Here is a 14,919-nt window from a genome sequence, read left to right on the forward strand (position 1 = left end):
TATGTGTATTGTTCTTTTAGATTCTACTACAGTGTGGATTAGAAAACAAGTTGCTGTCCACAAGTGAACCAAATCGATGTGAATATTTGTATGAATTTAGCACTCCGGCTCTCTGCTCTATACATCCGGAATCCCACACTGTTCATCAACATACAGAATTATAGAATAGTAAAGAAAATAATGTAACATATAAAATAAATTTTGCATATATTTTTGATGCTGTCCATAAAGTTAGTAGCAATTTCATGTAACGTCTTAATTTTCTTAACACTAGATTTCCATGAAACTTTTGTGGTAATTCCTATTCTTGCAGTTTGTTTCGTCTTAAAAAATGGAAATTTTACAGCAGGGCTATATTTTCATACATTTCTGTGTATTTCTAAAATATTTACAAAAATGTGATTTTAAGTTTTTTTATCTAAATGTGATTCTCACGAATTGACGTAGAGCCATAATATTGACTATTTCAAATCATGCTAATTGATGTTACGTTTAGTTTTATGCATGCTTTATTTTAAAAATGATATAATTGATCCCGTATATAAATTTGAATTGTGTGGGGAAAGGGAGCTTAAAATCTAATGTTTCATTTCTTTAAATTATGTATCTTTAAAAAAAAATTGTTGTAGTTTTTATTTATTTTGTATTTAAGAATTAATTATTTTTCCTGATCTTTCAGTGTGGTAAATGCTTGGAAAGTATTCAGTTTCTTAGACTGTCATATGAATATTTCATATTGTTCTTACCAGTTTGTCAAATTAATAAGCAAGTATTTAAGACTTAATAGTGAATTTTTTATGCCTTCACCAAAGAATTAATTTTATAGCATCACATCAAATACTGCTCAGTCATTCTCACTTTACTTTTGTTGTAATACTTTAACATTTGAATTATATTCATCTCTTTCTTCTCTTGAATGAGAGTAAGAAACTGCTGTAAATTATTCATTGTAAAGGTAATGAAAATTATACTTTTATTACTTTGCTAATCTAAGGCAGTTAATTTACAAACAGTGAATCCATTTAACTTTGGTATGAAGTTTTTTATTTTCCAGTGCATATTGTTATTCACATTGTTCTTCAAAACAATAGTGTTTTTAAATCACAGTTCTCCCTATTGTATGAAACACTGTTTGGAGGGAATTTGCAATAAAAAAAGGCTGTCTTTCATATTAAATGTGCATATTTTTCAACTGTGTTAATATAATCATCATTGTCTGTTTGGTTGAGAAAAGTATAAAAGTCTGGATATGTTATTAACATTAGAAAGGTGCATGTTCAGAATGTAGAAAAAAATTTATCTAATGTGTTTTCATATAAAAGCCAAGTTCTAGTTACAGTTAATTTAAAAGCAGGTGTTTGAAAAGGGGAGCAAATAAATGAAACAATAAGTATAATGAATGGAATATGCATTTTCATCTGGAACCCTTTCCTTGTATGCTGTGTTTATAGATTTGCAGACTTCCAAATTTCAGGAGGGAAAAGTGTTTTCCTTAGAAAGAAGTTATTTAATTTGATTACCTCATTTGTGTATAAAACTATTTATATTTTTAAAAATATCAGCAATTTTATTTCTGAAATTACAACCACTCTTCTGGTTTATTAAATTCTGAATATGTTGTGGGGCAGAGTTTGAAGTTAAAAAAAATTATCATCTGTTCATCTAGAAATGCATAGTCATATAGAAAAAAACTCTGGTAAAGTGCTGTACAGTAGTTTAGAACAATTTAATGATGCAGCACTATCTGCTGTTGTTTCAAAAGGCTTGTTTTTTAAAGTCATTGGGTGATTGATTCTTAGAATGAAAATGTTATAGTTAATGAATATATACATGGAGGAACTTAATTTCACACATTTATTCCTGTATTAGCTTCATCATTCCTATTTAAATATATTAATTTTTGTTAGTTGCTAGACGTTAATAATATGATGCTAATATATTACTGAGCATAACTGATATAATCATGACCTATGTTTCAAAAAGACTGAAAAGGAGGAAGAAATGCAAAGTATAAAAAATGCATCTAGAATTTGCAATGTTCTGCAAGTCATCTTTTTGGGAGCAGCTGCTTCACACTGAAGGTTTGTATTGTCTAAATAGTGTTTTTGATGTAATTTTTAATAAACGTATAATATGCATGATAATCAGTAAAGAGGGGATCAAGATAATAATATATTTTATAGCAATTGCATATATCAAATTGAATAAGACTATCAGCTTGAGATCTGTAAAAATGTGCTGTTTACATATCAAATCATATTTAACTATGCACTTCTGCTCTGGCAGTTTCCTGGAATTTTAAAATGCTGATTAATTCAAAATGTAATTAAAGAAGAAATTGTACAACATTCAGTACACGACAGATGAATTGAAATATAAACTTGATAAGATTTATTTAAGTAGTCTTGATGGTAAATATCTGTGAACTTGAAACGTTAGGTCAAGAAACGATTTGTGGTGACATTCCTCGGATCTCTGGATTTGAGAACTTGAAACTTGTAACACTATTGTAAGTGACATGCAAAAAGAATCAGATCTTCTTGAAATATTAATTGGATCAGATATTGCTGGAAAATTTTTCACTAGTGGGTGGGGGGGGAACTGTTTTGAAAAATTTTAGGCACTGCTTATAGTGCACAGCAAAGATGTAAGGATGAGATTAAATGAATTATAACACAGTATTTCAAGACATACTATCTGTAAAGTACAATGGGAAATATCTAGTCATGATGTGGTGGAAACAAAGCATAACTTCATGCACAGGGGATTATGATAGAACATTTTATTAGGAGAAAAACTTGAGCATGTATATTACAGCAATTCTAATTCATCTAAAAATTCTTTTGGCAGACAGCCAAAAATACGTAGTTCAACATAATGGGATAATCCTCTACACAGATATTCTTAAGCTAAAAAGAAGAATAAACATTAATCATTGCATTTCAGGAAATTACAGGTTAAAGTGTAAAAACACTCCTTTTCAATTATTAATCCTTAATAAAAAAGACTTCCTTGGAAATGGTTCTCTGTATGCTCTGGTTGCAATACAATCCTCATAAGTCAGTAAATTAGAACATGATGCAATATTCACATCTTCAGTCATAACTTCTTCACATGACCATAAAATATATTCAGATTTATGTGGGCCTAATTTTATATGCCAATCATGAATGCATTCCACATAAGTTTGTCTTGTGCAAAGAGCATGTTCACTTTCCTTAAGAATATGAACCTTCTCTGATGTAGCCAAAGCCAATTAATTATATTATAATTCTTAACACTATGGCATTCAGCATTTTTCAAGTTTACTCCTTAGTTTGGTTATTTTGATACTCCTTAGTTTGACCATTTTCAGTACTTTGATCCTCAAGCAATATTCTTTTGCTTGATTAAACACTGCATTTTCATTAGCTTAAAGTTATTGGTTTAGAAGTAGAGTTAGTTACAAATTTAACAAATAGGCATTTTTATTACATAAGTGAATGGTGGCTTTAGAATCAATACGCCAATAACCATTTAAATTATTAACATTTGTAAAATGGTGATTAGAGACTTACTGCACTTCATTATTCTTATTTGAAGTAGTAGTTGATTGACTTGCTGGATTTATTAGATTATAGTGAACCAAACTAAGGTTATCTGTCTAAATGGAGGCATGCCATCATAGAAGACTTTGTGAGGGACTGATAAAAAAATTATGGCTTGTGGTTCATAATACACTTAAGGAAATCCATGACTACCTCCGTAAGCTTGTTAACTGGAATATTTGGTAGGGAGGGGGACTGATATTATACCCATGGGATAAACAGATAAAAAAGTATATCATCTCTTCAAGTCTGTTCCAGGTCCTTTAGGAACTTAAACCAAAGTTCAGTACTTTTTTCTTTAAAAGAAATAGTAAACAAACATCCACTGTAAAATTAGAATTTTTCTTTTTGAGTTTGGCCAATGACCTGGCTGACCAAGCAGCAAAAAATTCAGTATATATGTTGCAAGAAGGATAGGATTTAAGTGAAATGGAAAAGTTTACCTGTAAAATCTTTCCAAAGTTTGGCATTAAAAGAATAAGCAGAGATTATTTAATTTTGCATTTAGCCACTAGTCGTGGGAAATTTCCCATGTATTTTCAAAGCTTCCTTTATAAAAATGTTAAATGTTACTCTGAAAAGCTGCTTTTGAAGCAAATGCCTTCCACTGTATATATGATTGCACTTTGGAAAAAGAGCATTTTGTTTCATAGGCCAGTGACAAGTATAACTCTAAATACAATTTTTTTAAACTTGACTTCTCTGTTAAAGGACTCATGAGATTTATTGTAGACAATGAATATAAGATAATTGTTAATTTATAAACAATATTTGTGTAATATGTGTATTTATTGGCCTGTACATTAGCATAAATCTGTTTAATTGTGTACGTTACAGCTATGTTTTAGTACAACTGTTACTGCCAATATATGAAACCTGATGTTCTATAGAATACTTAGGCCTTATATAAAATGCCTCAGATTGGCAATGCATGATCTTTCTTTCGCTTTGTATAACTAGCATTTGTCATTCTATTAGAATGCCTAAGTATTATGTACGATACCTAAGTATTATATTCATTGCTTAGGGGAAGCTTAAAATAATTCTCATATCTCATACTTTTCTTAAAAATGCCTAGGTGTTCTATTGGAATGTCGACTTTTCATACATTGCCAGTAACACATGAATTATAGATAATACTCCTGTTATGCATTTAAGTAATGTAGCTTTGTTGTATTTGTACTGCAATATTTATAATATATAACATAGTTAACTCTGCAGGTTATCAAGTGTTTGGCCTGTATTACTTTTAATGTAAGTAGAGCTGGCAAAAAAAAAAAAAAAATAATAATAATAATAAACTGAGCTTTTAGATTCAAACTGGCATCTGATAGTGCTGACCACCATATCAAATAGGGTGGCTTGATAATATTATTGTGGAAATTTATGAGAAACCAGTCAAAAGGGCATTTAATCAACCATTAATTCACCATTAGATGCTAGCTCGTATGTGTACATAGAGTCTCAATTGTCAAATAAGCAGGAGGAAAATAGTAGGACTTTAAGCCCATATTTTGTGCCTTATATATCAGCTTTTCAAGCAATCTCAGCTTGCTTTCCTGACACATATTATTTCCAATGAAATCTTACAAATTGTTTCAGCTTCTCCATGATCTGTTTTAAAAGCAAAAATTGCAAATGATGATTTCATAATTCTTGTTTGTACAATGATGACATAGTGTTCAAGCACTTCAAGAATATCCTGCAGCTTTATCATTTAGTTGCAGTAAATTAAGAATTCCTTCAACTTCTTCAGAGGTGTGGTATTGGTTTTCTATTTTAGACTACCTCTTGGAAAATCTGAATTTGAGAGGTGATTGTTCTGTAACCTTTTCATATGTAACAAAATTCTATCTCAATGTGTTTTATTATTAAATACATTCCTTTTTTTTTCTATTTACAGTATGTCAGTAAGTTTTCAGCTGTGAGTTTCTACCATTTATTGCAATTTTTATGGCAGAAACTGATTTATGCCGTACCTGTTTTACTATGTTGTAATAATAGTTTTAGCCACTTTAGCAGAAAACGTTGCCAACCTCATATTGACAAATCCAAAATGATCTAAGAGTACGTTTTCCTAAAAAATAATTTTTTAGGTATAAAAATGCTTTATTAATTTTATTTGGGTATTCATTTCTATAAACTTCTGTCTAAATTTTTATATTTTCCTGGCAGCTTCTTTTTCATCATTCCTGAAATGCATTGATTGATTTGGCAGCTCGAAGAAAGGAATAAAACCAAAATTGAGCTTTTGGGAAAAGATGAAAAAACAGCTTTTCCCCTTTGAATGTATATCATGTGCAGGGCAGCAAAAGATGGTCTTTGTGAAAATCTCATAACGTTTTATAAATATTCTGCATAATGAGCTGATTATGGCTTCTGTAATATAAATTACTGCCAAATTTCAACCCTCTTTAATTTCATCTAAATTAAGTCTAAGCATTATTTTACCTGCATTAGAAAGTTTATCTCTGGAGAAAAACTGAGAAAGAACAGCATTGTTAGCAGTTGAGGCTTCCTCTCTTAAATTTATTGAAAGTAATAAATCTAAATACAGACTGTCAGCTTCAAATTAAAATTATCTCAATTCTGAGTCAATAAACTTTTGAAATGTTGAATGCTTTTTCTGTGTAACTATTCTGTAGCTGCAGTAAATCCTGGTTCAGATATTTCATTGGGAGGGGGGGGAGCCTGGGATGTGAGCACCTTTCTTTTGTTAAAACTTATCCTGAAAAGCAGATTGCAGGTATTTTTGTTTCTTATGAGTGGTCTTTTTTCATTTACATAAGCACCATAGATGTATTACAGTATGCTGACAATTTAATTATTCTCTGAGTGCTTAATCTTTTTCACATCATTGAAAAATGAAAAGTGATGATTGAAGAAATATTCCAACTTTTTTATTAAATATTTTTATTATTACATTTGGAGGGTAATGGAAGCATTACTTATAGAAATATTAATACCTTTTTGCCTATCATTTGAGAGAGTTTAATAAGTTGCTTTTTCTCTGCAATATTTTTTTTTTTTTTTTTTTTTTTTTTTTTCCATTTCCGTGTAAGTCCAAAAACAATTGCTGATTTAGTTATTCCAGATTCACTTCTAATATTTTAAAATATAATATTGTGTGCAATTTTTCTTGTGCTTCAGTCTGTGTTGAGTTATAACTGTGAAAATCTCCTGATTGGTTTCTTTATTCATGAGCCGACTGAAAAAAGGAGAGGCATAACCTTTCATCTGATATTTTATTTTGTCAAAGCCAGACAACTGTTAACTAAACAAAATGTCCATTGTTTATGAAATACTTAGTCATATCAAAATAAACTTGTTAAAAGCTGTATTATATTGTTGTACTTGCTTTTTTCTTAATGCATTCTTATGTACAAGTTGATAGCTGTTTGGTGCTATTAAAAGAAGAACTTTACAGCTGTATCAAAGGAGCACAGTTTAAGATCCTAAGAATATTTTAGAAATATATGTATATACATAAATGTTTCTATGTAAAAATTTTTGTCTCATGAATACTTATTTTAAGAATGTTTTCTATTACCCTGTGTGTATTTTTCAATTTTATTTCTTGTCTTCAGTTTGTATGCTGTTTTATGTAAATGTCTCTTCGCTGATTACTTTTGGTTGTATAAAAGTCTAAAAAGTTGGAAGAAATTTTTACAGTTTGAAATTTTTTAAAGTGAGTTGTTTCTTATGTTATTCTTGAGCTTGTGCAGAAAAGTAGCATTTGTATTAAATTTAAGTTAGTGTGATAGTAATAAAACTACCTATTTGCATATTTTATTCCATGTTCGGATACCTGGAAATCTTAATAAAGAAAAATTCAGTTTAATGGAAACAAACTTTTATTGCTAAATTTATGATTTTTTGCTTGTCCCCTTGTCTTAGTTACAAGTATCCAATATTTTGGGATAGAACTATGCATTTATTTGTAAAATATCTAAGTATGTTAAAAGTATGTTTAAACAATTTTCTTTTAACGTTTTGAATCAATCTTAGTATTTTCTATTATTAAATGACAGATTTGAAATTCAGTATCAAATACTTGAAAGTGTAGTTGTGAAATAATTTTAAGTGCTAGATATCAACACTGATTGCAGTCTCTGTGAGAATAAAGCACTCCGTCTGACTTCAGAATTTAAGATAAGCTGTAATCATCAGAAGTCTGAAATTGTGAAGCCAAGTATGAAGAATTTAGCCTTCTTATTTATTTATCGTATTAATCTGTGGATTAATTCACATTTCTGAATTTTAATTCAAGTGAAAAAAATACCAGGTGTAACAGAACTTTCTTTTACTCTTTTTGTACAGTGCCCGAACCAAAGAAAATCAACTTTGTGTTTTTAAATCAAAATAAAGCATATCAGAAATTCTGAAGGTTTTTTTCCTATGATGTTTAGCAGTTGTATTTTTATGGTTTTTCATGGCTATTTATGAATTATATTATTTTGAGCTTTGCTATATTTATTATTTATTCAAAATAATTGTAGGTGTTTTAATGTTTCATGTACTTTATAACTCGCATGTTTTCATTTCACTCACAAATAAGTAAACATTGGAAACATGCTAAAATATTTATGGTTTTGCTGCTTTTTCCAGTTATAATGTACATTCCAGTGTTCTTATATCTTACTCCATTTAAAAAAGTGAAATCATGCAATGTTTTCAGTTTTTTTTTTTTTTTTTTTTTTTTTTTTTTTTTTTTTTTGTCATTAATCTCTCTGGCTGTGCATACTTAGGTGAGGGTTTTTATTTACAGCCAAATACTTGAAAACTTTGAAGAGCAATGGGAAATGTTTTGCTTTGAGAGAACATTGTTGATTAAAGTGGTCAAAGGACAAAGCATAATGATGAAAAGTGTAAATTCTGAAATAATTAAAGATAGAAGTTAGTTGCAAATTAACAATATATATGGGTAGTTATTTCTTTTGGATGTGATTTAAAATTAGTTCATTCTAATTAGATTCTCAGTTACAGGAAAGTAGAAGATTATATTAACCTTTAAAAGTGGCTTAATTTTTAAATTTTTCTTTGATTATTTGTAATTAAAGATACTGGAGGCAAATAAAATGGGAAAAACCTTTTATATCAACTCATTTCTGACTCAGAGCAATTTAAATATTGGAACCTACTATGGGTAGCTATGTTATCGAAGTTACCACTGCATCATTTCTGTGACTCAGTTTTAAGTTCCATTTTAGTTTCCTTGCTGAAAGAAAAAAATCACATTTAAATAAAGTTATGGTTTGAGTTCCTTATCATAGTTATAAAATCAGTTATATCCATAAGATTTCACTATATTAAAAGGGGAAATGCTAAGAAAGCTCTATTTCGTATTTAAAAAAAAAAAAAAAACTTACTGTTATAATTAGTATTAACAACCCCATGCTTTGGGTTTCAGTTATTCAATGGAGATGAGATATAAAGCATTTTTCTTCCTCTTTTCACTGTTAATTTAATGAATATTTTCACTACAGTATCTGTATATAAATTTGCAGGAATTTGAATTTAAAGAGTTATTTGTTCATAAGTGAGCTAAAATAAAGAAAATCTATCATAAAGAAATAATAGTTAAGAGTGGTTAATGGTTCATATAAATAAACGACTTCTGGAATTTGCTTGCAGTTAAACCATAAAACACAAGTTAAATCAATTCGTGGGACTTTTATCAAATGATGTATTCACCATAGTAGATTACCTGTCATAATACTGTCTCCAACCTACTTTGCCTTTAAGGAAAACTCTTAAGATTACTTAATCATGATTATATTCTTGCCTCTTTTTTTAAAAAAAGCATCATGCCAGATAAGTACAATGAGTAATACATATGCCTTCCTTGGATTTTATTTTAAAAAGGTAAACATTTTCAAAAGACAGTTTTTGATTTCATATGATTGGCATTTTGAAGACATGAGAGGCTGTATTAATAAGCTGTGTCTTCTGACTGGGGTGCTTTGGATAATTGCATTTATTAATATTTAAGTCTTTCTGATATACCAGTCTCTTACGGTTCTTTAGCCATATATTCTTACAAAATCAAACTATATGAGATTTCATCCATTGTGCTTTGAAAGTCAGAAATTTCTTGACTAATAGTTATTAGTGCATTTTCATCCTTTTTTGCTTACCAAAAGAGTTTTGTTATAAGAATAGGCTTTTAGTTTTTGTTGTTTTCACTAGATTTCAGTTTCCCCAAATGCTTCCTAACTTTTACTAAAGATATAAATTCTTAGGGTTTTCACTGTTTGCATTATGTATGGAAAAAAGAAATTTCTCCTTACCCCGGTTTTTATTTATTTTTGTTATTTTTAATTTCCTACTTGAAATAAAGAAGCTAAACTATGTTATTTAAATTTGTTAAGAATGAAGGCATTCACACTATATTTTGTTGTTTGCGAAAATAGTTTAACTTTATAGTTTTAGATACTAGTTACGGAAATTGCATAATATAATTAGGTGAAATATTATTACAATTATTTCTAAAACGGTAAAATTGCAAAGAATTGTTTCGTACTAACATATTTAGCATTTTAAATAAACAAACCTGCTTTGAATAAAATCCATTTCTTTTAGCCTCTATTTCTTCAAATGTTTTATTATCACTACAGCAATAAAATTATCAATTCGAAGAAGGGAAGCTGATTTATTAGATAAATGTCTGCATAAGTATTCAAATTTTACTGCTTGCATTGATTAAAATTAAGATTTAATTATAATAATTTTCATTTTAAGAAATATGGTGGAAACTCGGCTAATTTTTCACACAGTCACTTTCTATAAATTATCCACTGAAAAACAAAGAACAAATGCAGTTATAAAAATTAATAAAATTCAAAGTTCCTTAATAGATAGTATTTTATGATAAATTATGAATCTGTCATTGTATTTAAGATAAATGCCTAAACTAATTGTTTTGAAGAATACTGTGCTGTATTCTCATATAAAATTACACAGGGAGAGGTTTGATTTAAAATTACCCTGTGAGTTTAGTAATTATAGAATATGATAGTTTGGTTTATTTGACTGTGGCAAAACACTCGAGGTCTGTCTGCATAAGGGAAGAGATGCCTTCATGGAGGACTTTCTAACAGAAACTGGCTCATATGCATGTTACATGTAGGGAAAATCTCATACAGCCAGCACATTCGCCTGGAATCGAAGCCAGATCTAACAACTAGTGTTCAGTGATTTATAGCCCTACTGAGTGGGCTCAAAATGGTATGTGATCCCTTTTTGGAATAATTTACTGGTAAGTTTGTAAAACTCCATTTACCATTATATGAATATCAACTGAAAATTTTGTCTGTATGTGACACTAAGAAACATTGTGTACTGTGTATGAGTCATGTTAAATACATTTTATTTTTGATTTTTGTCTTATTAAATGATTTTACCACTATAGTAGAAATCCGCAAAGCTTGGGACCAGAGGTTATGCGGATTTCAGGACAGAAAAGATAGATCATAATATTCAGACTAAAAGTGCAAAATAAATAAGGCGTATTAGATACATTTAATTAAATTATTGTGTACATTATTGCAATAACTTATTATATGCTTTAAATTATTATTACATATATAACATGATTATATTATTCATTGTATTATATATACACAGCATCGAGGTTTGCCAATTTCACCTCATGCAAAGATTTCCGGTTTCAGATTCCGATGTTAGAATCACTGTTGCTGTAAAATTTCAACAGCTTTTCTTTATTTTTCTGTATATCATACACAATCGTATAGCAATTCCATATGATTCTGCTATAAAATGCACCTATCTCCATCTTTTGCAGATTTTCCACTTTTTGCATTATCATCAATTCAACGTGTTTACGTTTTTCAACGTTGCAAGCAGTAAAATCATGAGTGCATTTCTTTTCTGTAATTGTATTAAAAAGAGCTGAAATTTAAAATATTCTTAATTTATCCACAAAATATCCGGATAAAAAAAAGGCAGCACTAAATAATCTCGTGAAATATAAAGCTTAGAAAATACAACATGAACCGTGAACTTGAAAGTAGAGTGAATAGTCTGCTTTCTTACCTCGATGCAGATTAGAAGAGAAAAAACTTTTATCATGATGTCAATAATTTGGTATTTTCATTATGACTCATTATTATTCGGTAATTATGACATCATTATTCGGTAAGGATTTTTTTCTTCGATATTTCGTACTCAATGTTGCAGTTTCTGGAACCTATAAACTGAATGCTTATATTTTGAGAAACAACACGAATTTCAGATTTTCGGTATTTGACTGTATTAACAAGGTGTTAAGCTAAAAAGTGCATCTGTTGTCAACTGCTGGTTGAGGTGAAAGAAGCTTTTGATATTTATCTATTTTTTTTTTTTTTTTTTTAAAATTCGTTACGATGACTGTGCCAAGAGTGATGGTTAATCGAGGTTCCACTATATCATTTTAAAATTAATTTTTTCAGTACGTAATTTTTTCTGTTCTCCTAATTATCAAAAAATTAATTTGTTCATTTTCTGTTTTAGCCAAATAATAATAATAATAATTGAGATTGGCAGTTGTGTATAAATTTCAAAAGAATAACTTCTAATATAATCTCTTTAAATACATGTTTTGAACTTGTTTGGTATTTGGAAAAATAGAATTTATTCAAAGTATGGGCATCTTTATAAAGAATATTTAAAACATGGGTGTTTGTCCATATTTAAAAAGAATTATAATAGTTAAAGGCAATGTAGTGTGGTAACGATATATAACATGGTACACAACTATGCTTAATGGTGCTCAAAACTTGAAGCAATATAGTATGATAATGATCCATTTATGCATAAAAAGGTAGCTATATGTTGTTGTCGTGTCTTTCCTGGAGTGTGAACTTCAGTCATGTAAAGCATCAAGTAATTACAAAATTGGCATTTTTGTGCAACTGAAATTCATTAAAACTACAGATTATTTCTGACTATCTTGTAATATCCTATTCTTAGCCTGTAGCAAGGAAATTAATCTTGCATAGAGAAGAATGCATGTAAAGGCATTAACATAAAAATAACTCTAGATGAAAAGTATTTGCACTGATTTTTCAATGTTGATTTTCATAATATAGTTTGTTTAGGTTTAAGAATTTGATATTGGTATTCAACAATATGGTGCAAAATATGTGAAATTTGATATAACAGTGTGAAATACCTCATTTTGCTGAAACTAAACTTTTGACTGCTTTTTACTTGAAAGTTTTCTTTTGAATATATTTCATTTAAATTCAGTTGATTGCACATACTTTTTTGGTCAAAACTATTATGATCGAAATATTAAGTCTGTGAAATCAGCCTTTTAATTGTCAAGTCATTCTGTGTAATTGTAATTTGTTTCAGTCAGAATTTTTTAAAAACATTATGTGGCATGTTTTTAAAATCACGCTTAAGAAGGCTGAAGTATTGTAATTATATGTAGGAGCAAGTTGTTCATTTTGCTAAAATTAAAATTTTTTTTCAAGTTATATATAATTTTTTTTTAATGTTCTGTGATTAACTACACATACTTTTTTAGAATTATGTGCATGTTATATGTTTTGTGTAATTACTATATGATGCTAAAAGCGGAGGAAAACTTTTAGACCTTAGTTAAAGGATTATCCACATTAACTATCCAGGTCTTTTATCAGTTATACTTCTTTTTTGATGCATATGGATCTCAAAAAAAAATGCATATAATATTTATAGGGCTGCCAAAATAAAATTGGTTCGGAAAAATACATACTTCTGACACTAAATTTAGTCTTGTTAATGAACACGAGAACTGCTCTTTTGTACCATGTCTGTTTCATGCCATTTTGTCTCTTTAAGTTTTACATTGCATATTTTGCTGGGAGTTCTACAAAGGCACTCTATTCTTAAACTCGTGAGTAAACAAGTTCTGTACATGTTTTTCGCAATTTGTGCTTTGCATAATACTCAGTAATGAACACACATCTTATCGTGTTGTGTTGCATTCAAGTGATTACTAAATAAAATCTATTCCAATTTCTAGTGATCTCTGTATTATTTACAGTGCATTTTCACAAAATTCCTAAAACGAGCCGGTTTTATTTTGGACAACACGTAATTGTAAAGGAGTTACTTAAATATAATTTTTTCAGAACTTTGTATGTATTTATCTGTTGGAAATTGTTATATGTTGTCTTAACATGCATGCTTTTTTAAAGTATCAAATGAAATGTACAATGTGTTCATTTATTTGCTGAACTATTCCAAGTCAGATGATTATTGTCTATTATGAAGTTGACATTTGCGATGGAAAAAATATTCTTTATTTAACATTATTCTTAATGATCAGAAAATGTTGAGAACATATTTTTTTTCCAGAAATGTTTATAAGCCTTGACATTCCTAGTACACAATTTATACAGTCATGTAAGTAATAAAATTGAATAAATGGAAAATTTATATCTCTCTTTGTAAATAATTTATACTCATGTAAGTTGCGTATTCTGATAAAAGTCATGACAGTGGATTTTAATCCATTGGCATGACTAATGGAATTTAGTGGAGACAAGTCTCAAAACTGCACCCCTTAAATGTTTTTTAATTTTGCTTCACTTTTTATTTGGGATAACTGCATCACTTTACTCATCCTTGTAATGGCTTTGCAAAATGGTGTCAACAGTAACTTGCCAAAATAATCATTATCTTTAATTTTAGATAAGTTAATTTTGCAAGTCTGGATCAAACTATACAGTGTTTAATGTAAGCATTGGTAGAAAACATTATTACCTATTTGTTACATATAGCAGCTGTCTTAAGAAGGATTGCATAGATTATATATTTACGTCAGTGGTGTATGCTTCAGTGTTCCTGTTTATCACATAATTTGTTTAAATTCGCACCAAAAACAAATTTCTCTTAAATTAAGGGATTCCGTTTTGGTATTCAGCGCTTTATATAAAAGTTAATTATAATTGCTGTTTTATTTTATGTGTTCAATTTTTCATTTATGTGCTGTGCAACATAATAGAAAACTTAAACTTATATATTGCAAGAAAAGCCGTTATTATTCCAGAAGTTTTAAACAAACTTAGCATAATAAAAAATGGTATGTAAGAATAGAATTCTGCTTAATGCACATTCGTAACAATGTCAAAAACGGCTTTCAAGCGCATGAGAAAAAGTAAATGGCAACAGTAATAAAAAGTTTAAAGGAAAAAGATGTTTAGAATAACAATAATTGACAAAACATATAAGGGTAGGCAGTGTTTTAAAAGGTGTTGAAGAGGATAGACAGCGAAGGATTAGTTTCAACAATAGAACAGGAGTTTTGTGGATGTTTGATTTCTGACTTTAGGCTTTTGCG

The 14,919-nt window shown here is 29.0% G+C and overlaps 1 protein-coding gene across 1 annotated transcript in view; it reads left to right on the forward strand.

Moving 5' to 3' along the window:
• The window catches only part of GCS2beta (glucosidase 2 subunit beta), a 116,452-nt gene extending 102,431 nt beyond the window's left edge, over positions 1–14,021 (forward strand). The window contains exon 16 of the mRNA XM_085809435.1: positions 21–14,021. Coding sequence (XP_085665561.1) covers positions 21–164 — 144 coding nt within the window. The 3' untranslated portion in view covers positions 165–14,021. The remainder of the gene's footprint in view (positions 1–20) is intronic.
• The last annotated feature ends 898 nt before the right edge of the window (positions 14,022–14,919 follow it).

The sequence above is a fragment of the Stegodyphus dumicola genome, chromosome X2 (genome assembly GCF_044657685.1).
Source record: "Stegodyphus dumicola isolate Sdum_Otavi_A_Nest chromosome X2, ASM4465768v1".
NCBI classification, from domain to species: domain Eukaryota; kingdom Metazoa; phylum Arthropoda; class Arachnida; order Araneae; family Eresidae; genus Stegodyphus; species Stegodyphus dumicola.